General features: G+C 44.1%; 1 protein-coding gene across 1 annotated transcript in view; it reads left to right on the top strand.

The window, feature by feature from the left end:
• Window positions 1–419: 419 nt before the first annotated feature.
• Window positions 420–23821, top strand: part of zgpat (zinc finger, CCCH-type with G patch domain) — a 36136-nt gene continuing 12734 nt past the window's right edge. The window contains exons 1-2 of the mRNA XM_059980553.1: window positions 420–1108; window positions 23128–23261. Of these exons, the coding sequence (XP_059836536.1) occupies window positions 534–1108; window positions 23128–23261 (709 nt within the window). The 5' untranslated portion in view covers window positions 420–533. The remainder of the gene's footprint in view (window positions 1109–23127; window positions 23262–23821) is intronic.

The following is a 23821-nucleotide window of genomic DNA, read 5'->3' on the forward strand; positions in this document are numbered from 1 at the left end:
ATCTTCTGCAGCTTCTTCCGGTCTTGGACAGGACAACTTCCATACCATGTTGTGATGTACCTTAGAAGAATGCTTTCTACAATGCACCTATAAAAATTAGTGAGGGTTTTAGGGGACAGGCCAAATTTCTAAAGCTTTCTCAGGAAGTAAAGGCGCTGGTGGGCCTTCTTGGCAATGGACTCTAATAGCAAAATCTAGGGCTTTGGGGGGTAGTTTAGCATTCATTTGAAACAGTAGGGGTTTGTTTCCCATTCTGTTTACCACACTCCAGGCCAGTTGGTAATGTGCCAACCGCTACTAAGAGTCAGAAGAATAGGAAGAAGAACGAGGTAGACGGCGGTCCAGCGCAGAAGCTGACCCGGCAGGGAATTGGCGCAGTTCCTCATGCGCGCCGCAAGGTGCCGCTGTCGCGGGAGTGGAGGTGTATTCAGTGGGCCGTGATTAGACAGGCAGCTGAGATGGTACCGGGAAGCCGGTCTGAGAGGCCGTAGGCCGCCCGACTCTCTGCTACATTGTCCCGGCTGCTTGTCGGAATGGCCATGAACGAGGCGAGCCTGGAGGCGGCTATCGAACTGTATAAAGCGCAGCTGCAGCAGGTGGAGGCGGCGCTGGGAGCCGAGAACCAGCCCGAGGCCGAGGCTCAGTCTGACCTGCTTCAGCTGCAAGCTGATCTGCAGCAGCTGATCGCGCTCACCGAGTCCAGTCTCCTCTCGGTCCGCAAGAGCCAGCTCTTGGAGCAGTTGCACCAGACGGCTTCCCCGGGGCCCGAATCTGGAGAAGGGGCTCAGCTGGACGCAGAATATGCCGCCTTCCAGGCTGCTCTGGCCGGGGAGCCTGACGGCGAGACGGTGGGGAGGAACCAGGACCCCGAGGCTGGTGATGAGGTACCGGAGGGATCTGAGGAAGAGATCAGCGGCACTAAGGTGCGGGCTCCCTACCGCACGCCGTGGGGGCCACTGCAATATCACAACGCCATGATCGTGGGCATCGAGAGCGACGAGCCACCAGAACCTACCGTTCGTGTCCTGTGGATCCATCCAACCCAGCGCGCCATGAAGCCTTGCCCCTTCTATCTCAATGGGACATGTCGCTTCCAGGACTCCTGCAGGTAGTTGAGGCCCGAGGCTGGCCTGATAGAGATTCTCTGGGTTCCGGAAGGATTTGAGAGGTAGACCAGATGTTGAAAAGACCGCAAGTAATGGAAATCTGAAGTAAAACCCAAAGATATGCTGGAAATTCTGAACAGATTTAGGCTGTGGAGAGAGAAACGGTATTTCATGGACATGAAATGTTCATTCTGTTTCTCCATTCACAGATACTGCTTGACGTGCTGATATTAGTAGACCAACTTGTCTACTTAGGTGAGCGTTAAAATCTCTGGGCCTGAGTATCAACATTTGTGGGGCCTGAGTGTAAGTTGCTCCCCAGTAAATAGAATAGGAGAATTAAAGTAAAATCTCCCACACAATTCTCCGTGAATATCAGGTAAATTATCAACACTGTCTCCAGCAGAATTAGCTGATTGAAATGGAGGGGTGGGGGAAGGGGAGCTTTATTTATCCAGAAGCCTGCATGAGGGAGAAATGAAAAGAAAATATGCTGATACTTGTAAGGAGGTAGTTTATGAACATTAGCCATAAGTTGCAAAGTTTAAGTCAGTTAAATTCTTGAAGTATAATAAACATAAGCAATAAGCAAAAGTTATTTGAATACTTGAATATTATTTAAGGGAGCAAGGTGGCTGAACTTGAGGAGGAACCTGACCCATGATGTAGAAAATTGGCAGATGTGCTCCAGATGTCCTTTAGGGATATAGAGTGCATCCCAAGATGACCACAGGTTGAGACTCCAGACCAGAAAGAAAGAGACAGGTGGTGACTGTGGGAAGGAAGAGCAGGATAAGAGATGCACACTGTCCTGGGGTGACAACTCCGGAGCTGGAAGTTTTGAACATCTAGTGATGCTCAGTGGCGACCATGAAACCTCTGAAGTGGTAGGCAGGACAGAGGAACCCCACAAGACTCTCCTAATCCGAAACCTCGTAAAAAAGAAGTATTGATAGTAGGGGACTTAATTATTGGGAGGGGAGATGGAGGTTGAGAATCGGTTGTGTACTGACAAGGAGTCTAGTATGGTGTGTTATGTACCAGGGCCACAAGTAGGAGATCCCCTGGCTGAGTAGATAAACTGATTATAGGCTTCAAAAATACAAAAATGGGTCAGAATAGATTGAAAGATCAGTAATAGATTAAGGATGACTTGTATAAATTCAAGAAGTATTACGAATAAAAAAAAAAGCTGGAATTATATGCAAGTGCATATTACTATGATATAATAGCAGTAACAAACTTATCTGACCTCAAAGGATGGTGATGAATATAAAGAATTATAAGTATTAAAGGATATACTTAGCAAAGATTGTAATTTTGGAGGAGTAGCAATATACCTGAGATAATTTAAACATGATATGAGATAGGAGATGAATTGAGACTTGGTGAAGATATCTGGATGAAAATTGAAAACTATAAAGATAAAGGAATAACATTGGATGTTATAAACATTGTATGTTATAAACCCCCAAATGCTGATAGTGATCTTAATAAACTGCTCTATCAGAATATTAAAATAAGCAAGTTCTGAGGGTCAGGTTATAGTTATGGGTGACTTTAATTTCCCAAATATTGAGTGGCTAATGGATTACAGGAAAGTGAATTAGAGTTATTGAATGATTGTTTTTTTGGACCCAGTGTGTTAATGCACCAACAAGAGGGGAAGCCTGTCTAGATTTGATATTCTGTAACAATCAGAATAGAATTTTGAGTACCGAAGTTGTTGAGCCTTTAGGAACAAGTGATCACTATATTTGCAGTCTCACCAGTTTTTTTGGAAGAGTATATCAATAAAAATCAGCCAGTAAATTGAATTTTAGAAAGGCAAAGTTTGTGCAGATGTGGCAAAGACTTCAGAATGTAAACTGGAAAGAACTGCTTGATGTTGAGTCAGTTAAGGAACTATTGAGTTGAATTAAAGAGGTAATACAGACAGTGCAGGAAATGTTCATGTCCAAGGTTAGGTGAAGCAATAAAAACAATAGATCAACTACATGGATGAATAAAGATATACATAAAAATTGAAAATAAGGATTACGGAAAAAATATTCATGATGTTATCGGTAGGGCATATGAAAATATGAGAGCTATAGTAGAGAGAGATTCAGATTGCCGAAAGGCAGGTTGAGAAGGATATTGCCGATAATGCTAAGATTGACCCTAAGAGATTTTTTTTCAAGTAATATAAAAGAAACTTCAAGGAGGAAGTTATGTGTGTTAGGAATAATAGTGGAATGATAAATTATGCCGAGAATGATATAGCAGTTAGTCTTTTAACTCATATTTTGCTAAAGCATTCACTTGCAAAGGTGTTAGCAATATGTCAGTAAGTGTAGAGAAAAATAAGGTTGTTTAAAGTGACATAGAGATCTTAGAAAATGAGGTCCTGCTTCAGGTAAAGAGGCTGAAAGTTAATGAATCTTCAGGGACAGGCAACATATATCCAACGGTACTTAGAGGTCTGTGATAATATCTGTAAATCCAGAACATGTATTTTTCAAAAGTCATTGAAGACTAGTGAAATCCCCAAGGACTGGAAATGACCTAACGTGTACAACGTATAAAAGGAGGGTAACTATACTGACCCAGATAACTATAGACCACTAAGCTTAACATGTATCGGAGGCAAGATAATAGAAACAAAAATAAAGAATGAGATGGAAAAGCAGCTGATACAAAAAGGCAGAAAGCCAACATGAGTTCAGAAAGGGGAAATCATGTTTTACTAATATTGTGGAGTTCTATCAAGGGGCAACTAAAATTTAAGATAACAATAGAGTGGTGGGTATAATTTGCTTGGACGTTCAGAGGCTTTTTACAAGGTACTCCACGATAGGTTAATAATCAAATTACAGGAAGTAGGGATTCAGGTTAAAGTTTGCGAATGGGTGCAGAATTGGCTCAAAAACAGAAAACAAGTTATGGTGAGAGAAACATTTTCACACTTAAAAGTGAGGTTCCAAAGGGACTGGTTTTGGGGGTGCTGCTATTTTTTTACATTAATGATTTGGATAAGTAAATAATAAATACACTGCCGATGACATAAAATTAGGAGGATGGGCTGGAAACATTCAGGCAGCAGGATCAATGCAGCTAGATCTAAACAAAAGTTACCCAATCAGCGGCAGGAGCAGGCCATAGTGACAATGTTTCTCACAGGTCAGCGATACTTGTTTCAAAGGAGAACTTTGTGGGCGTTCAGGCTCATTTCAGAGGCAGGAGCAAGACACAGTGATGAGGTTTCTCGCAGGGCAGCGACACTTGTTAAAAGGTGTGATTCGCGGGCATTCAGGCTCATTCCAGTCAGTGGTAGGATTGGGCTACAGCAGTGAATTTTCTCACAGATTGGTAACACTCATTGAAGGTGTGGATATGATAAGTGGGGCAGCCATTGTCGGGAGTAGGCCAATGGTGAAAGTAGGAGTGTCAAGCATTGGCTCTGCGTAAGCTTCTGTTAAGGTTCCCTTTTTCTCTCTCTCTCTCTCTCACTGTATCCAGGGTAGTAAATGGCTGTGTGTGTTCTTCGTGCCAGATGTTGGAGTCCTGGGAGATCCAGAGTCTCCCAAGCAACTACACCTGCATGAAGTGCATTCAGCTGCAGCTCCCTGAAGACCATGGTAGGGATCTGGAGCAGCAGCGAGATGACCTTTAACTTGTAAGGGAGAGTGAGGAGATTATCCCGAAGTAGTCACTCCTAAGTTGCAGGAGGACCATTAGAAGTGGAAATGTAAATAGTCAGTGCAGAACACCCCTGTGGCCACTCCCCTCAATAATAAGTATACTGTTGTGGGGGATGACCTCCAGGGGAATGCCACGGAGACTGGGTTTCTTGTGCTGAACATTGGTCTGTGGTGCAGAAGGGAAAGAGGGAGAAGAGGGGAGCGGTAATGATAGGAGACTCAATAGTCAGCAGAACAGACAAGATTCTGTGGACATGAACCTAATTGGTAGGTTGCCTCCCAGGTGCCAGGATTAGGGATGTCTCAGATCGCATCCACAGCATTTTGGAGAGTGGGGGAGCGCAGCCAGATGTCTTGGTACCTTAAGGGAAAATCTTGCCTGAGGAGCCTGTTGGAATTCCTTGACATTACAAGTAGGATAGATAAAGGGGATGTAGTGGATATTGTATATTTAGACTTTTAGAAGGTCTTTGACAAGGTAGCCACACATGAGACTGCTTACTGAATTAAAAACCTATAGTATTACAGGAAAGTTACTGGCATAGTTAGAGCATTGGCTGATTGGTAGGAGGTAGTGAGTGGGAATAAAAGGATACTTTTCAGATTGGCTGCTAGTGATTAGTGGTGTTCCACAGGGGCTGGAGTTGGGATGTTTTTATGCTGTATATCAATGATATAGATGATGGGATAGCTGGCTTTTTCTTGCCAAGTTTGCAGATGATATGAAGTTTGGTAGAGAGGCAAGTCATGCTAAGGAGACAGGTAGGCTGCAGAAGGACTTGGACATATCAGGAGAGTGGATAAGAAAGTGGCAAATGAAAGATAATGTTGGAATATGCATGGTCATGTACTTTGGTAGAATAAATAAATGTGCACATTGATTTATAGATGTGGAGAAAATCCAAACATCTGAGCTGCAAAGGGACTTGAGAGTCTGTGCAGAGCACCCTCAAAGTTAACTTGCATGTAGAGTTGGTAGTAAAGAAGACATGCAATGTTAGCATTCATTTCAAGAGGTCTAGAATACAAGAGCAGGTATGTGATGCTGAGGCTTTGTAAGGCCCGGATGAGGCCTTGCCTTGAGTATTGTGAACTGTTCTGGGCTCCTGACATAAGAAAAGATGTGTTGGCATTGGAGAGGGTTCAGAGGAGGTTCGCAAGGATAATTCCAGGAATGAAATGGTTATCATGGGAGAAACATTTTATAGCTCTGGGTCTGTACTTGCTGGAATTTAGAAATATGTGGGTGGGAGGGGGGATCTCATTGAAACCTTTTGAATGTTGAAAGGCAGAGTAGACATGGAAAGGAAGTTTCCCATGATGGGGGAGTCAAGGACAAGAGGGCACAGCCTCAGGATAGAGAGGTGTTGATTTAAAGCATATGCAGAGAAATTTCTTTAGTCGGGGTGCTGAATTTATTACCACGGGTAGCTGTGAATGCCAGGTCATTGGGTGTATTTAAGGCAGAGCTTGATAGGTTCTTAATTGGACACCGCATCAAAAGTTATGAGGAGAAGGCCGGGGTGTGGAGCTGAGGAGGGGGAGTAAAAAAGGATCAGCCATGATTAAATGGCGGAGAAGACTTGATGGGCCAAATTGCCTAATTCTACTCCTGTATTTTACAGGCTTAAAATTCAGACGTGGGCAGGTAAATGGCAGATGAAATGTTGTGTAAGTAAAGTTAAGAAATATCAAATATATATTTTCAATGGGGATCTTGAGTTAGAAAGCACACTGGATTTGGGCATCTTGGCAGACTCATCACTATCAACATCTGGATCACGCGCAGAAGGAATTAGGAAGGCAAATTGAATGTTGGGCTATATAATGCGCTTAGTGGGGTTCAAGTCAAGAGATGTTCTCCTTAAGCTGTATAATGCACTAGTGAGATTGCACCTTGAATGCTGTGTACAGTTTTTGGTCTCCATATTTCGTGAGGGATATGAAGGCACTGGAGAGAGTCCAGAGAAGGGCAATAAGATGAAAAAATTAAATATTTTTAGCCTAAGTAGACGTAGAATGGGAGGAGACATGATAGAATTGTTCTCAGTCATTAAGGGTATAAGTAAAGTGAATGCCAGCTGCTACTTCAAAATCAATCCGTCATCAATGACGCAGGGCCTTGAATGGAGATTGGTTAAGGGGAGATTTCAAACTAACATCAGGAAGCATTTCTTTACACAGTGAGATGTAGACACGTGGAACGAACTTATCTAGTTGTATAGTTGAGAGTAGTACCTTAGACACTTTCGAATTTAAACTTGATAGTTATTTCAAAGCAGTACGTAAATAGGACTTTGGCAAGCTTTGTTGGGCTAAATGGCCTGCTCTTGTCAAAAAATGTCTAATGTTCTAATGAGGATAAATGGTCTTCGAACTAAAATCTTTTATGGGTTTGAAGACATGAGACTAGATTCTAGAATCTGGATTAACAAACAATCTTCTGAAAGTACTCTTGTGTACCAAGCAGCATCAATTTAATGAGCAAAGAGAGAGAATCCATACACAAACTACTGGAATAAATATAATAATGCCTGAAATAACAAGCCATTGTCTTAGATTCATATAGCACAGCAAGAGGGCCTTTGGACTACTGGATCTGCATGGGCCATCAAAATTCATTACATCAATTCTGTAATGAAAGAAAGTTTAATTTTTCCTTTTTTATCAACTCGTCCAGATTATTCACCCACACACTTGGGTCAATTTGCAGTGGCTAATTAACCTACCAACCTGCATGGCCCTTGAACGTGGAGGGGAATTCTTGGCAGACACATCAGAGCTCAGGTTTGAAGCCAGGTCATAAGAATTCTAAACCAGTAGGTCAAGTAGCCAGTATGACAGTAGGATCAAGCGATATCCATTAGAAATGATGCCATATTGCTTATTCTGGTTTTCTAAAAGAAAATAAATATCTGAAGATTGAACTGAGAGAAAGTCTTTAAGATCATTGAATTACACAGCATAGGCCATTTACCCCAATTTAGCTGTGCCAACCAAGGTACCTTCTTGAGCTAGTTCCATTTGCCTCCATTTTCCCATATTGCTCTAAATCTTTCCTGCCTATCCTGTCCAAATGTCTTTTAAATAATGTACCTGCCTCTACCATTTCTTCTGGCACCTATACCCACCACTGTGTAAAAAGTTCACCTTCGGATCCCCTTTGAATTTTTCCCCTCTCTCCATAAACCATGAAAGAACCTATTAATGTAAATGTTGACATTCATACCCATGTATGTCAATGCAGTCAGTGGTCATTATTATGTACCTCTTGTTCCTAATAATGTCTGTGTGAGGAGTGGCGCGCCGCACAGTCTTTCGTTCCGCGCCTTGTGAGGTATGAAAATACCCGACGCTGGTCTCTCGGGCCTGAGTCGACGTCATCATCATATACCTAATAAAGTGGCCACTGAATGTATATTTGTTGTCTTCTGCTGCTGTAGCACATCCACTTCAGGATTCAACAGGCTGTGCATTCAGAGATGCTCTCTTGCACACCACTTTTCCTATGATTAGTTATTTGAGTTACTGCTACCTTCCTATCAGTTTGAACCAGTCTGGGTATTCTTGTCTAATCGCCCTCGTTAAAAAGGCATTTTTGCTCACAGAACTGAAGCTTATTGGGTCTTTTTTTGGTTTTTGCACCATTCTTTATAATTTCTGGAGGCTGTATTGTGTAAAAATCTCAGGAAATCAGCAGTTTCTCAGATATTCAAATTACCCCACCTGGCACCAATAATCATTTCACAGTCAAAGTCACTTATCATTTGGTCTGAACAACAACTGAACCTCTTGACCATGTCTGCATGCTTTTATGCACTAAGTTGCTGCCACATGATTGGCTGATTAGATATTTGCATTCATGAGCTTGTGTACCTAAAAGAAATGGTCACTGAGTGCAGATGCATTTAAGGAAAAGCCAGATTAGTATAGAAACATAGAAAACCTTCAGCACAATACAGGCCCTTTGGCCCACAATACTGTGCCGAACATGCATTTGCTTTAGAGATTACCTAGGGTTACCCATAACCCTCTATTTTTCCAAGTTTCATGTACCTATCCATGAATCTCTTAAAAGACCCTATCGTATCCACCTCCACCACCATCGCTGGCAGCCCATTCCACGCACTCACCACTCTTTGCATTTTTTAAAAAAACTTACCCCGACATCTGTACCTGCTTCCAAGCACCTTAAAACGGTGCCCTCTTGTGTTAGCCATTTCAGCCTTGGGGAAAAGCCTGTGACTGTCCACACAATCAAGGTCTCACATCATCTAAGACATCTCTATCAGGTCACCTCTCATTCTCCGTCACATTAAGGAGAAAAGGCCAAGTTCACCCAACCTGTTCTCGTAAGGCATGCTCCCCAATCCAGACAATATCCTTGTAAATCTCCTCTACACATTTCCTATAGTTTCCACATCCTTCCTGTAGTGAGGTGACCAGAACTGAGCACAGTACTCCAAGTGGGATCTGACCAGGGTCCTATATAACTGTGAAGTTACCTCTTAGCTCTTAAACTTAATCCCACGGTTGATGAAGGCCAATGCACTGTATGCCTTCTTAACCACAGAGTCAATCTGTGCAGCAGCTTTGAGTGTGCTATGAACTCGGGACCCCAAGATCCCTCTGATACTCCACACTGCCAAGAGTCTTACCATTAATATATTCTGCCATCATATTTGACCTACCAAAATGAACCACTTCACACTTATCTGGGTTGAACTCCATCTGCCACTTCTCAGCCCAGTTTTGCATCCTATTGATGTCCCACTGTAACCTCTGACAGCCCTCCACACTATCCCCAACCTTTGTGTCATCAGCAAATGTACTAACCCATCCCTCCACTTCCTCATCCAGGTCATTTATGGAAGTAATGAAGAGAAAGGGTCCCAGAACAGATCCTTGAGGCACACTACTGGTCATCGACCTCCATGCAGAATATGACCCATCTACAACCACTCTTTGCCTTCTGTGGGTAATCCAATTCTGGATCCACAAAGCAAGGTCCCCTTGGATCCCATGTGTCCTTTCTTTCTCAATAAGCCTTGCATTGGGTACCCTATCAAATACCTTGATGAAATCCATATACACTACATCATCTACTCTACCATCAATGTGTTTAGTCACATCCTCAAAAATTTCAATCAGGCTTGTACGGCATGACCTGACTTTGCCAAAGCCATGCTGACTATTCCTGATCATATTATGCCTCTCCAAATGTTCATAAATCCTGTCTCTCAGGATCTTCTCCATCAACTTGCCAACCACTGAAGTAAGACTCACTGGCCTATAATTTCCTGGGCTATCTCTACTCCCTTTCTTGAATAAGGGAACAACTGCAATCTTCCAATCCTCCAGAATCTCTCCCATCCCCATGCAAGAGGTAAAAATTTCTCAGTTATGGAAATGATTAGAAATTATAAATGTTAGCATTTGCTTATTTAGCCAAAAATATAGTTGCATTTGTGCAATATAAATTGATCTTTTGCCTCAAGGTCTGCAGAATTGCAAGTACCATGAAAATATGACCAGATTAACTATGAAACTGGCTCTACCAAGAATGACCTTCATACCAATCAAAATTAAGCAAGATGCTGATAATTAAAATCAGGTCATTGGCTTCCGTAAATGTGAACTGTGTGGTACTCTAGAAGTGGAAGAAGTAATATACTAAAACTCTTAATACATGGTCTTGGCATGATCTCACAGTGAAATCATAGAATATGATTTCATAGAATCATAGAATATGCACACCAGTGACCATTCTGTCCAAGTCTGTACCAAGAGCAATCCAGTTGGTTAAACTTTTTGGGTAATTTTTACCCAATTACATAACATCCCAGAGTCCTTACAGATCCATCTCCCCCTAGTTCAGTAAAATTGAATCTGGCTCCATTACTGTTTGTGATAATGCATTCTAAACCTCAACCCCATGCTATGTAAAATAGATTTTTCATATTAGTCACAGCTGTTCTGTAAGTAACAATCATTCTTTGCTCCAGCATTTTGTGTGTGTTGCTTTGGATTTCCAGCATCTGCAGAATTTCTTGTGCTTATTCTTTGCTTCATGCTTCTTGACCCTTATGCCCAATAAAAACAGTTGCTGTCCATCCACTTTATACAGTTGAGTTTACACGCCTCAACTAGATTCACTTGCAGCCATCTCCTCCAAGGAGTACATTGAATCACTGATTTTTGCCTCCCCACCCCCCCCCCCCCGCATAATTACTTCCTAGGAGTACATTGCAACATTTCACAATCTTTCCAGTCTGTTCCATTTCTCTGGGATTAACCTTTTCTCGTGTTTTTCCACCCTTCATCTTCCTGAAGTGTGTTACCTAGATCTGAATACAATAGTCGAGTTGTTAAAGTTTCATCTCGACTTCCTTGTTGTTATCCTTTTTACCCAATTACATAGCATCCTTTTGAGAAAGAAAACCATACTCTTGTACTGGAACTAAGGGTCAGTTAAAACTGAGTCAAGTTAGCATGGATAACATTGGGATAGTTTGTTTTCTGGCAAAGGGATGCTTGTAGGCCTTCAAAAGAGGTACTTAAAACATTTTTAGTCATGGGTGAGATGCCAGAGGACTGGAGGATAGCTAATGTGGTGGTGGGTAAATTATTGGAACTTCTCTAAGGGACCAGATATATTAATATTTGGGTGGTTAGGGCCTGTTTAACGATAGTCAACATAATTTTGTGTGTGGCAGGTCATGCCTAAGCAATCTTATAGACTGTTTTGAGGTGATTACTGGGAAAATTGATGAAAGAAAGAAAATGGATTTTGTTAAAGTGCCGTATGGAAGGCTGGTCAATAAGGTTCAGTGGCTTGGATTCAACATTGGCTTTGCGGGAGAAGCCACAGAGTAGGTGAATGATTTCCTGACTGGAGGCCTATGACTAGTGATGTGAAGCAGGGATTGGTGGTGAGTCCATTGTTATTTATCATCTGTACCAACGATGGTAATGTGGAAGGTGGATCAGCAAATTTGTAGATGAAACCAAGATTGAGAGTGTAGTGGACAGCAAGTAAAAACTATCAGAACATGCAACAGATCTGGGCCTGATGGAGAATGGTCCAAATAATGGCAGATGGAATTTAATGCAGATAGATGTGAGCAGTTACACATTGGGAAGTCAAACCAGGGTAAAACTTGCATGGTGAGCAGTAGGAATGGAGGGATCTGGGAATAGATCCACAACTCTTTTTTTTTAAGCTCATTTTGTTCTGTTGTTTAAAAAAGTCTCTAAAAGTAATCCTGGAAATTATAGGCCGGTAAGTTTGACGTTAGTAGTAGGTAAATTATTGGAAGGAATACTAAGAGATAGGATCTACAAGTATTTGGACAAACAGGGACTTATTAGGGAGAGTCAAAATGGCTTTGTGAGTGGTAGGTCATGTTTAACCAACCTATTAGAGTTTTTCGAGGAGGTTACCAGGAAAGTGGATGAAGGGAAGGCAGTGGATGTTGTGTACATGGACTTCAGTAAGGCCTTTGACAAGGTCCCGCATGGGAGGTTAGGAAGATTCAGTCGTTAGGTATACATGGAGAGGTAGTAAATTGGATTAGACATTGGCTCAATGGGAGAAGTCAGAGAGTGGTACTGGAGGATTGCTTCTCTGAGTGGAGGACTGTGACTAGTAGTGTGCCACAGGGATCAGTGCTGGGTCCATTGTTATTTGTCATCTATATCAATGATCTGGATGATAATGTGGTAAACTGGATTAGCAAATTTGTTGATGATACAAAGATGATACAAAGATGTAGTGGGCAGTGAGGAAGGTTTTCAAAGAGGGATTTGGACCAGTTAGAAAAATGGGCTGACAAATGGCAGATGGAGTTTAATGCAGATAAGTGTGAGGTATTGCACTTTGGAAGGACAAACCAAGGTAGAACATACAAGGTAAATGGTAGGACACTGAGGAGTGCAGTAGAACAGAGGGATCTGGGAATACGGATACATAATTCCCTAGAAGGGGTGTCACAGGTAGGGTAGTAAAGAGAGTTTTTGGTACATTCGCCTTTATAAATCAAAGTATTGAGTATAAGAGTTGGAATGTTATGGTGAGGTTGTATAAGACATTGGTGAGGCCAAACTTGGAGTGTTTTGAGCAGTTTTGGTCACCTAATTACAGGAAGGATACTAATAAGGTTGAAAGAGTACAGGCAAACACGAGGAAATCTGCAGATGCTGGAAATTCAAGCAACACACACAAAATGCTGGTGGAACGCAGCAGGCCAGGCAGCATTTATAGGGAGAAGCGCTGTCGACGTTTCAGGCTGAGACCCTTCGTCAGGACTAACTGAAAGGAAAGATAGTAAGAGATTTGAAAGTAGGAGGGGGAGGGGAAAATACAAAATGATAGGAGAAGACTGGAGGGGGTGGGGTGAAGCTGAGAGCCAGAAAGGTGATTGGCAAAAGGGATACAGAGCTAGAGAAGGGAAAGGATCATGGGATGGGAGGAGTAGGGAGAAAGAAAGGGGGAGGGGAGCACCAGAGGGAGATGGAGAACAGGCAGAGTGATGGGCAGAGAGAGAGAGAAAAAAAACTAAATATATCAGGGATGGGGTAAGAAGGGGAGGGGCATTAACAGAAGTTAGAGAAGTCAATGTTCATGCCATCAGATTGGAGGCTACCCAGCCGGTATATAAGGTGTTGTTCCTCCAACCTGAGTGTGGCTTCATCTTGACAGTAGAGGAGGCCATAGATAGACATATCAGAATGGAACTTGGATGTGGAATTAAAAAGTGTGGCCACTGGGAGATCCTGCTTTCTCTGGCAGACAGAGCGTAGGTGTTCAGCGGAATGTACTCCCAGTCTGCGTCGGGTCTCACCAATATATAAAAAAGAAAACAGTACAGAGGAGGTTTACAAGTATGTTGCTGGGACTTGAGAAACTGAGTTACAGAGAAAGGTTGAATAGGTTAGGACTTTATTCCCTGGAGCGTAGAAGAATGTGGGTAGATTTGATAGAAGTATATAAAATTATGACAGGTATAGATAAGAGTGAATGCAAGCAGGCTTTTTCCACTGAGACTAGGGGAGGGAAAAAAAACCAGAGGGTGAAGGAGGAAAAGTTTAAAGGAAACATTGGGAGGGGCTTCTTCACACAGAGAGTGGTGGGAGTGTGGAATGATCTGCCAGATGAAGAGGTAAATGCAGGCAACACACACAAATGCTGCCTGGCCTGCTGTGTTCCACCAGCATTTTGTGTGTGTTGTTTGAATTTCCAGCATCTGCAGATTTCCTCGTGTTTGCTTGGTAAATGCAGGTTCACTTTTAACATTTAAGAAAAAACTTCGACAGTTACATGGATGAGAGGGGTATGGAGGGATATGATCCAGGTGCAGGTCAGTGGGACTAGGCAGAAAAATGGTTCAGCACAGCCAAGGGCCAAAGGGTCTGTTCCTGTGTTGCAATGTTCTATGGTTCTAGGGTTCTAACTCCTTGAATGTGGAGTCACAGCTAGATAGGGGTGTAAAGAGGTTTTTAGGCTCATTGCCGTTCATGAGTCAAAATATTGGAAGAACAGGAGTTGGCATGTTATGTTGGAGTTGTCTTAAGATGTTGGTGAGGCTAAATTTGGTATTTTATGTGTAATTCTGGTCACCAAAGTGCAGGAAAGATGTCAGTAAGCTTGAAAGAGTACAGAGAAAATTTACAAAGATGTTGTCAGGACCTGAGTTGTAGGCAATAGTTGAATAGATTAAGACTTTATTCAGTGGAGTGTAGGAGAACGAGATGTGATCTTACAGAATAGAGGGGTATAGATACAACAGTGCAATCAGGCTTTTTGCTCTTTGGTTGAGTGAGACGAGAACTAGAGTTTATAGGTTGGGAATTAAAGTTGAATATTTAATGAGATCCTGTGTAAGAATTTCTTCACTTGCAAGGTAGTGAGAATCTGGGACGAGTTGCCAGCAGAAGTGTGGATACAGGATTGATTGCAACATTTAAGAAAAGTTTGGATAACTATGTAGATGAGAGAGATGTGTGGGCTGTGGTCCAAGTGTGGGCCAATGGGGCTAAGTTGGATAACAGTTTTTGGCAAGGATTTGTTGGGCCATATGGGCCTGTTTTTTTTTTGCTGTAGTGCTCTATGACTCTTACTCTGAACTTTTCTAAATAGACTTGTATGATGTTTTAAACCAATATGTTTCCTAAAATGGACATTAAACAATAGTATGCAAGTCTCTGGTAGTAAATTGTAAAAAATTATTAAATATTTTTGACCAGCATAGATACAATAGGCCAAGTTACTATTCCTGTGAAGGCACAATATAAATACAGTATTTGTAGAAGATGGTGCCAGGGCCAACATCCTTCAGATAGTTTACAAAACTGCTTCTTTCAGGTCTTTGCTTCTACTTTCTAATGTGATTCCGCCACTATTGGAGCCCATGATTTACTGTTGCAAGAAAAAGATTGTGAACCTTTTGCAATTACCTGCTTTCTACATTAATTACTCATAAGATGTGTAGTGGTGTGCTACACACAGCGCTGAAATAACGACGCGAGTTGCAGTTGCAAAAGAGATTTATTCAAATTTCGTGGCCTCACTTTAAAGTCTTCCTGATCCTGCCCTCCCCGGGCGGGAATACTGTAGGGGGCGTGTATTCACAGTCCCGTCCCATGCGCGGGCTTTTCCTCTTGCTGGTGAAGCAGGCTCTGCGCCCTCTTTGGGACTGGCCTCAATACGGGTGCGCGCTGCTTTGTGAGCCGGTTCGAGTGCGCTGGGAAGTGGGTCACCATATAACCCCCCTCCCCCCCCCCCCCCCCCCCAGAACCGACGATACATTCCCCAATGTCCACAGTCTGGGTCGGACTCTGTTTGGGAGGTCTGCCTCTGCACCGCGGTGCCTGAATCTCGACCGGCTGCGCCAAGTCCACATGGGCCGGTTTGAGTCGGTCCACCGTGAAAACCTCCTCTTTCCCCCCAATGTCCAGCACAAATGTGGACCTGTTGTTCCTGATCACCGTAAACGGCCCCTCGTACGGCCGCTGTAGTGGTGCCCGATGTCTGCCCTGTCGTACAAAAACGAACTTACAGTTTAGCAGGTCTTTGGGTACGCAGGTCGGGTTCTGCCCATGCTGCGAAGTGGGTATGGGGGCCAGGTTACCGAACCTCTCACGTAGTCTGCCCAGGACTGCTGCGGGTTCTTCCTCTTGCCCCCTTGGGGCTGTTATGAACTCCCCTGGGACAACCAGGGGTGCGCCGTACACCAACTCGGCCTCTGGCCATCTTGTGAACCGGTCCATGATAGTCAGGAGGTGCCGTGCTCCTCGCAACACTGGCAGGGGTCCACGATATCCACATGAATGTGGTCGAAACGCCAGCGGGTGGGATGGAACTGCTGCAGCAGAGCTTTGGTGTGCCGCTGCACCTTGGCTGTTTGACAGTGCATGCACATTTTGGCCCATTCACTGACCTGCTTGTGGAGTCCGTGCCAAATGAACCTGTTTGCTACCATCCGGACGGTTGTCCTGATGGAGGGGTGCGCTAAGTTGTGAATGGAGTTGAAAAAGTGCTCCCGCCAGGCTGCCGGAACAACAGGGACAAGGTTGGCCGCTGGTGACGTCACAGAGTAGGGTCCTCTCACCTGGGCCTTCGGGGAGGTCCTGGAGCTGCAAACCGGAGACTGCAGTACTATAACTAGGGATCTCCTCGTCTGCCTGCTGCGCCTCCGCCAGTGCTTCATAGTCTACCCCCTGGGACAGGGCTTGAATGTTAGGGTGGGAGAGGGCGTCCGCCACGACATTGTCCTTACCCGAGACGTGCCGGACATCCATCATGTATTCGGAGATGTAGGACAGATGTCGCTGCTGGAGGGACGACCAGGGGTTGGATGCTTTCGTGAACACAAAGGTAAGCAGTTTGTGGTTCGTGATCGTGGTGAAGGGTCTACCTTCTAAGAAGTACCTGAACTGACGGATTGCCAGGTATAGCGCCATCAGTTCGTGGTCGAAAGCACTGTAATTGAGCTCGGGTGGTGGTAGATGTTTGCTGAAAAACGCCAGGGGTTGCCAGCAACCCTCAATGAGTTGTTCCAGCATTCCACCGACTGCCGTGTTAGATGCATCCACTGTGAGGGCAGTAGGGACGTCCGTTCTGGGGTGCACTAGCATCGTGGTGTTTGCCAAGGCTTCTTTGGTTTTAATGAAAGCGGCGACGGACTCCTCATCCCAGGTAATGTCTTTGCCCTTCCCCGACATCAGGGTGAACATGGGGCACATGATTCGGGCAGCTGAAGGGAGGAAGCAGTGGTAGAAATTCACCATACCCACGAATTCCTGAAGGCCTTTGATTGTGTTGGGTCGGGGGAAATGGCGGACCGCATCTACCTTGGCAGGCAGAGGGGTTGCCCCGTCTTTAGTAATCCTGTGGCCCAGGAAATCAATGGTGTCGAACCCAAACTGGCATTTGGCCGGGTTGATTGTCAGGCCGTATTCACTCAGTCGGGCGAAGAGTTGACGGAGGTGGGACAGATGCTCCTGACGACTGCTGCTGGCTATGAGGATGTCGTCCAAATAGTTGAAAGCAAAGCGTCCCACCGTGTCCATTAACTGCTGAAACGTCTGTGCGGCATTCTTTAGGCCGAACGGCTTGTGGAGGAACTTGAAAAGGCTGAAAGGGGTGATGAGTGCCATTTTGGGGTCGGGATGCATCGGGATTTGTTGGTATCCCCAGACGAGGTCCACCTTGGAGAAGATCCGTGCGCCGTACAGGTTTGCTGCAAAGTCCTGAATGTGCGGGACAGGGTAGCGGTCCGGTGTTGTAGCCTCGTTCAGCCTGCGGTAGTCGCCACATGGTCTCCAGCCCCCTGTTGCTTTGGGCACCATGTGCAGGGGGGAGGCCCATGGGCTGTCGGACCGCCGTATGAATCCCAATTCCTCCATCCTATTGAACTCCTCCCTTGCCAGTGGGAGCTTGTCCGGGGGAAGCCTTCGAGCACAGGCATGGAGGGGTGGTCCCTGTGTCGGGATGTGGTGCTGTACGCCATGTCTGGGCATGGCTGCCGTGAACTGTGGTGCCAGAACCGATGGGAAATCCGCCAGGACTCTGGTGAAGTTGTTGTCGGACAGTGTGTTGGAGTCTAGGTGTGAGGCCGGCAACTGGGCTTTACCCAGGGAGAACGTCTGAAAGGTCTCAGCGTGGACCAGTCTCTTCCTTGGCAGGTCGACCAGTAGGCTGTGAGCTCGCAAAAAATCCGCTCCAAGGAGCGGTTGGGCTATGGCGGCCATTGTGAAGTCCCACGTGAACTGGCTGGAGCCAAACTGTAGCCGCACCATACAGGTGCTGTAGGTACTTACTGTGCTGCCGTTTGCGGCCCTCAGGGTGGGACCTGCTTCTCTGTTGCAGGTGTCGTAACTTGTCGGAGGTAAGACGCTGATCTCGGCTCCAGTGTCGACCAAAAAGCGGCGTCCCGACTGCTGATCCCAGACGTACAGGAGGCTATCCCGATGGCCAGCTGCCGTAGCCATCAGCGGCGGGCTTCTGCGCCCCACCACTGGTGGTAGAAGCACCATTGTTTGTTGGTCTCCTCACCGCTGCCTCTGGGGTTAGCGGGCTCTGTGGCCGGGCCTGGTCTGGTTTGCTGCTGGGAGTGTGGCCTGGTGATCTGTGCGATGGATGCCCCACTGTCTTCTTGGCTTTCCACAGCACGTCTGCCCGGGCCGCCACCTTCCGGGGGTCACTGAAATCCGCGTCAGACCGCAGCAGGCGTATGTCCTCGGGCAGCTGCTCCAGGAATGCCTGCTGAAACATGAGGCAGGGCTTGTGACCTCCAGCCAGGGACAGCATCTCGTTCATCAAAGCCGACGGTGGCCTGACCCCCAAACCATCCAGGTGCAGTAAGCAGGCAGCTCGCTCGCGCCGTGAGAGTCGGAAAGTCCTTATGAGCAAGGCTTTGAATTCTGTGTGTTTGCTGTCCACTGGAGGCGATTGTATGAACTCCTCAACCTGGGCGGCTGTCTCCTGGTCGAGGGAGCTCACCACGTAGTAGTAACGTGTGGCATCTGAGGTTATCTGCAGAATGTGGAATTGGGCTTTTGCTTGCTGGAACCATAGGTGAGGTTGCAGCGTCCAGAAGCTTGGCAGTTTTAACGAAACTGCATGAACAATGCGGCGTCAGTCATCTCCGGTCCAAATATCGTTTGGACCGTCGGGGTCACCAATTGTAGCAGTGTGCTACACGCAGCACTGAAATAACGACACGCAGTCAGTGAGTTGCAGTTGCAAAAGAGATTTATTCAAACTTCACGGTCTCGCTTTAAAGCGAGGGCGGGAATACTGTAGGGCGCGTATTCACAGTCCCGTCCCGCGCGCAGGTTTTTCCCCTTGCTGGTGAAGCAGGCTTGGCGCCCTCTTTGGGACCGGCCTCAGTGCCGGCGCACACCGCTTTGTGAGCCGGTTCAAGTGCAGTAGAAATGGGTTGCCACAGTCTGAGCATCTTGGTCACAATAACAGACGAACACAATCTGCCTAAACTAATAACACACAAACAATTGTAATTTACATGTCTTCATTGAACACACTGTTTAATCATTCACAGTCCCGGCTAGAAAAAGTATGCAAACTGTTGTATTTAATAACTGGTAGAACCTTCTTCAGCAGCAAAACCTCCACCAAACATTTCCTGCAGCTGCTGATCAGACTTGCACAACAGCGAGGAGGAATTTTAGACCATTCCTCCATACAAAAACGATGCAGTTCATCAATAGTACTGGGATACCTTACATGAACATCCCTCTGCAGGTCATGCCACAGCATCTCAATTGGGTTAAGGTGTGGATTCTGACTTAGCTATTCCAAAACATGAATTTTCTTCTTTTTAAGCTATTCTGTTGTTGATTTAATCTTGTGGTTTGGATCATTGTTTTGTTGCATCATCCAACTTATATTAAGCTTCAAGTGTCAGATGGCTACCCTGACATTCTCTTGTTAAAAAAATGTCTTGATGCAATTTTGAATTCATTGTTCCCTCAACAATGGCAAGCTGTCCAGGCCCTGAGGCAGCAAAGCAGCTCTCCAACCATGATGCTCCTTCCACCATATAGTTCGGATGAGGTTTAAGTGTTGGTGTGCAGTGCCTTTTTTCTTCCAAGCATAGCAGCGTGCAGTTCTGCCAAAAATTTCAACTTTTGTCTCAATCTGTCCACAGATCATTGTCCCAGAACTGTTGTAGAACATCCAGGTGGTCTTTTGCAAACTTGATGTGTGCAGCAATGTCTTTTTGAAGAACAGTGGTTTCCTCTGTGGTGTCCTTCCATGAACACCATTCTTGTTCAGTGTTTTTCTTATAGTGGACACATGAACAAAGACTTTAGCAAGTTTTAGAGATTTCTGCAGGTCATTTGCTGTTATCCTTGGGTTCTTTTTAATCTCCATCAGCAGGATGCCCACTCCTAGGGAGAGTAGCAACAGTACTGTGTTTCCTCCATTTGTAGATAATTTCTCTTACTGTGGACTGATGAACACTCAGATCTTTAGAAATGCTTTTGAAGCCTTTTCCAGCTTCATGCATATCTACAATTCTTCTGAGGTCCTCTGAAAGTTGTTTTGATCAAGGAATTTCTTGAGAAGAACAGGCTCTGTCAGTCACCTAACCTGGCATCTTTTTTTTATAGGGCAGGGCACCACTACAACTCACACCTCCAGTCTCCTCTCATAGATTGGAACACCTGACTCCAAATTGCGGTTATAGAAGGCATTACCCCAGAATTTCACATTCTTTTTGAAGCTAGACTGTGATTGTTTAAATGGTGTACTGAGTGTTGATGAGAAGTACACTTTGTGTGCTATTAGTTTAACAGGTTGTGTTTTTATATTATAGTGACTTGGATGAAGATCAGACCACATTTTGTGAGTAATTAATACTGAAAACAAGCTAATTGCAAAGGGTTCACAAACTTGTTATTGCAACTGTACATTTTGATGGTGCATTTTCGGGCTGATTGAGCAATCTGGTGCTTTGCTGCTTCCGAAGGCGTTCAATGAGGTTTTGTGCAAAGTGTGCTGCCTTGAGGCCAACAAGCTTGGAGGGTGTGAGCCTACGATCAACTCCATTTTTCGCTAATCCCACCGCTTAAACAGTTTTGGGCTCCTCATCTGAGAAAAGATTTGCTAGCATTGGAGAGGGTCCAGAGGTGGTTCACAAGTATAATTCTGGGAATGAAAGGGTAATGTTATATGAGGAACATTTGATGTCTCTGGGTTTGTACTCGCTGGAATTTAGAAGGATTGGGGGGGGGGGGGATTGAAACCTTTAGAATGTTGAAAGGCCTAGACAGAGTAGATGTGGAAAGGATGTATCCCATGGTGGGGGAATCTAGCACAAGAGGGCACAGCTTCAGGATAGAAGGGCATCCATTTAAAACAGATGCAGAGAAATTTCTTCAGTCAGAGGATGGTGAATTTGTGGGATTTGTTACTACAAACAGCTGTGGAGGCCAGGTCATTGGGTGTATTTAAGGCAGAGCTTGATAGATTCTTGATTGGACCTGGCATCAAAGGTCATGGGGAGAAGGCTGGGGAATGAGATTGAGGAGGGGGAGAAAAAGATCAGCCATGATTGAATGGTGGATTTAAAAAGCAAACACGAGGAAATCTGCAGATGCTGGAAGTTCAAGCAACACACACAAAATGTTGGTGGAACGCAGCAAGCCAGGCAGCATCTATAGGAAGAAACACTGTCGACATTTCGGGCTGAGACCCTTCGTCAGAAGTTCTGACAAAGGGTCTCGGCCCGAAACGTCGACAGTGCTTCTTCCTATAGATTGAATGGTGGAGCTGACTTGATGGGCCAAAAGGCCTAATTCTGCTTCCGTATCTTATAGTCTTAAAGCTTGAGGAAGATTGAAATCAACGAGAATGTGGGAATTCTTGTCCTGTGCCATTTGCCTGTGGGTGATTGATCTCGCTGCTGCTCCTGAAGGAAGGTGCCTGCATTCGACTGGTCTCTCTCCCTCTCATTTGATGGTGCCGGAGACTTGGGTCTCGGGCAAGGTTTAATCAAACCTTGGTTTGTGAATTGGACTCTGGTCCACATTGTGAAGTGTTTCTGGTTGCTCTCCTGTTACTGCTTTTTTTGTACTATTTTGATCAGGTGGTGCTAGATTGAACTGAACTGACTAATCCTGGACTGTTCAAAATCTTGTGTTATATATTTGTTGTTTTATATTCAGTGTTTTTTACTTTTTTGTTCTATTTGTGCGATTTATTCTTTGAGCATGGGGGGGGGGGGTTGAAGTTTTTCTTTGAACAGGTTCCATGGTTTTCTTTGTTTCGTGGCTGTCGGATGATAAAGCTCAGGGTTGTATACTTTTATATTAAATGTACTTTAAGTCTTTTGAATCTTCATTCTTTCTTTATTCAGCTACATCCTTCTGGTACCGTCTTTAAATAATTTTAAAAGCCCATCTTTTGAATGTTACTTTTGATTATTATTTCTTCAGTCATTTCTCTTACATTTAATGATGTGGAACTTGTATAAATTAGGTTTTTGGGTAATATGGGACAGGAGAAGAGGGAAGGATGTTAGAGAATAATATTTCACCCATTTCAGAGAGTAATATCTGCACATCATTTCAACTCTCCTTCCCATTCCAACATTGATCTTTCTGTCCTCAGCCTTTTTTTTCTATTGCCAATTTGAGGCCAAACACAAACTAGAAGAACAATACTTCATGTTCTGCCTCTTAATATAACTTAATATAATGAACATTGAATTCTCCAATATCAGGTAACCCACATTCCTTGTGTTTCTTCCTCCTGATCACCCCTCCTCACACCTCACCTTTTATGCATGCAAATAAGTGAGAAGTTTTACCCTGCTGTAGTAGCTTCTTGTACCCACTAGATGTCTTCAATAAGGTTAAGCTGAGGAGAATTCTCTCGTAGTGACTGGAAGTTCTGTAGTATTTTGTGTAAATGATAAAATTCCTGGTTTTTGTAGCTCACAGTTAATCTTCCAGTCAGTTTTGCTTCCTGTTAGATGTTAGAAATGTGTTGTAGGTGAAACTAAATTATGCAGACCAAGGAAGACATCCATTTTGATTCACATTTGTAACTGCCCTGGAGGATAGCAGTGTATGGTGCCGTATCACCTAGGGTTTCCTTTTGCTATTCAGTGGGTCCTAATGAAAAGTGTATGTATGTAGATAGTTGTTTTGATGCTCAATGTTGTTGACTATCCTTTCATTACTTACTGGGGAGGAGGGGAAATGTGAGGTTTTCACACAACTAAGTGCAAAATAAAGGGACATAAACTTGTTTTAAAGTATCTATTCTCTGAAGAAATTTACTGAGCTGAAAATAATTGTCTGACTAGATACTCGCATGGAGAGGTGGTGGCTATATCTGAACTACGGGAATTTGAAGAACTGGACCTCAGTTCACTTGAAGTGGGGTCATCCTGTTTAGCTAAATTTGAAGATGAGATTTGGTACCCAGCTAAAATCCTAGGTGAGTACATTACATATACATTTAATTCTAATTCCAAGAAACTGAAAAATATAATATTAAAACTGTAGATTCTGAGTATGTTGTGTAGTTCAGAATATGAATATTAATTATTTAATGCCTATATTCATGAGATAAATTCAACTTTTACAGTTCAGAGGCTAATGATCTGCTAAAAGTTACAGGATGCCTGGATTGTTATTTAGATTTTGTGTAAGAAATGTTTGAATTTTTATCAGTTGTTATTATTAAACATAATGCATTTTATTAGAAAAGAAAACATTATTTTAAGTGGATTCCAGTTAATTGTGACACATCAGGACCAGTACATCTTGGCCCACTTAGCTGAAGTTTCAAGGAAATGGGTAAAAACGTATTAAAAGAAGATAAACTACTGTTTAATTGAGCAGCAAATAATGTATTTAAATAAAATATGGAACAGATTAGAACACTACCAATCCTACTACAGTGCTATAAAACCAAACCAGTTCATAATAGTTAATGACAGAGGAATTTATCCAGCGTATGCTGCTGTGTATGGAGTGTCCAGGGAGGGGTAGTAG

The sequence above is a fragment of the Hypanus sabinus genome, chromosome 9 (assembly GCF_030144855.1).
Source record: "Hypanus sabinus isolate sHypSab1 chromosome 9, sHypSab1.hap1, whole genome shotgun sequence".
NCBI classification, from domain to species: Eukaryota; Metazoa; Chordata; class Chondrichthyes; order Myliobatiformes; family Dasyatidae; genus Hypanus; species Hypanus sabinus.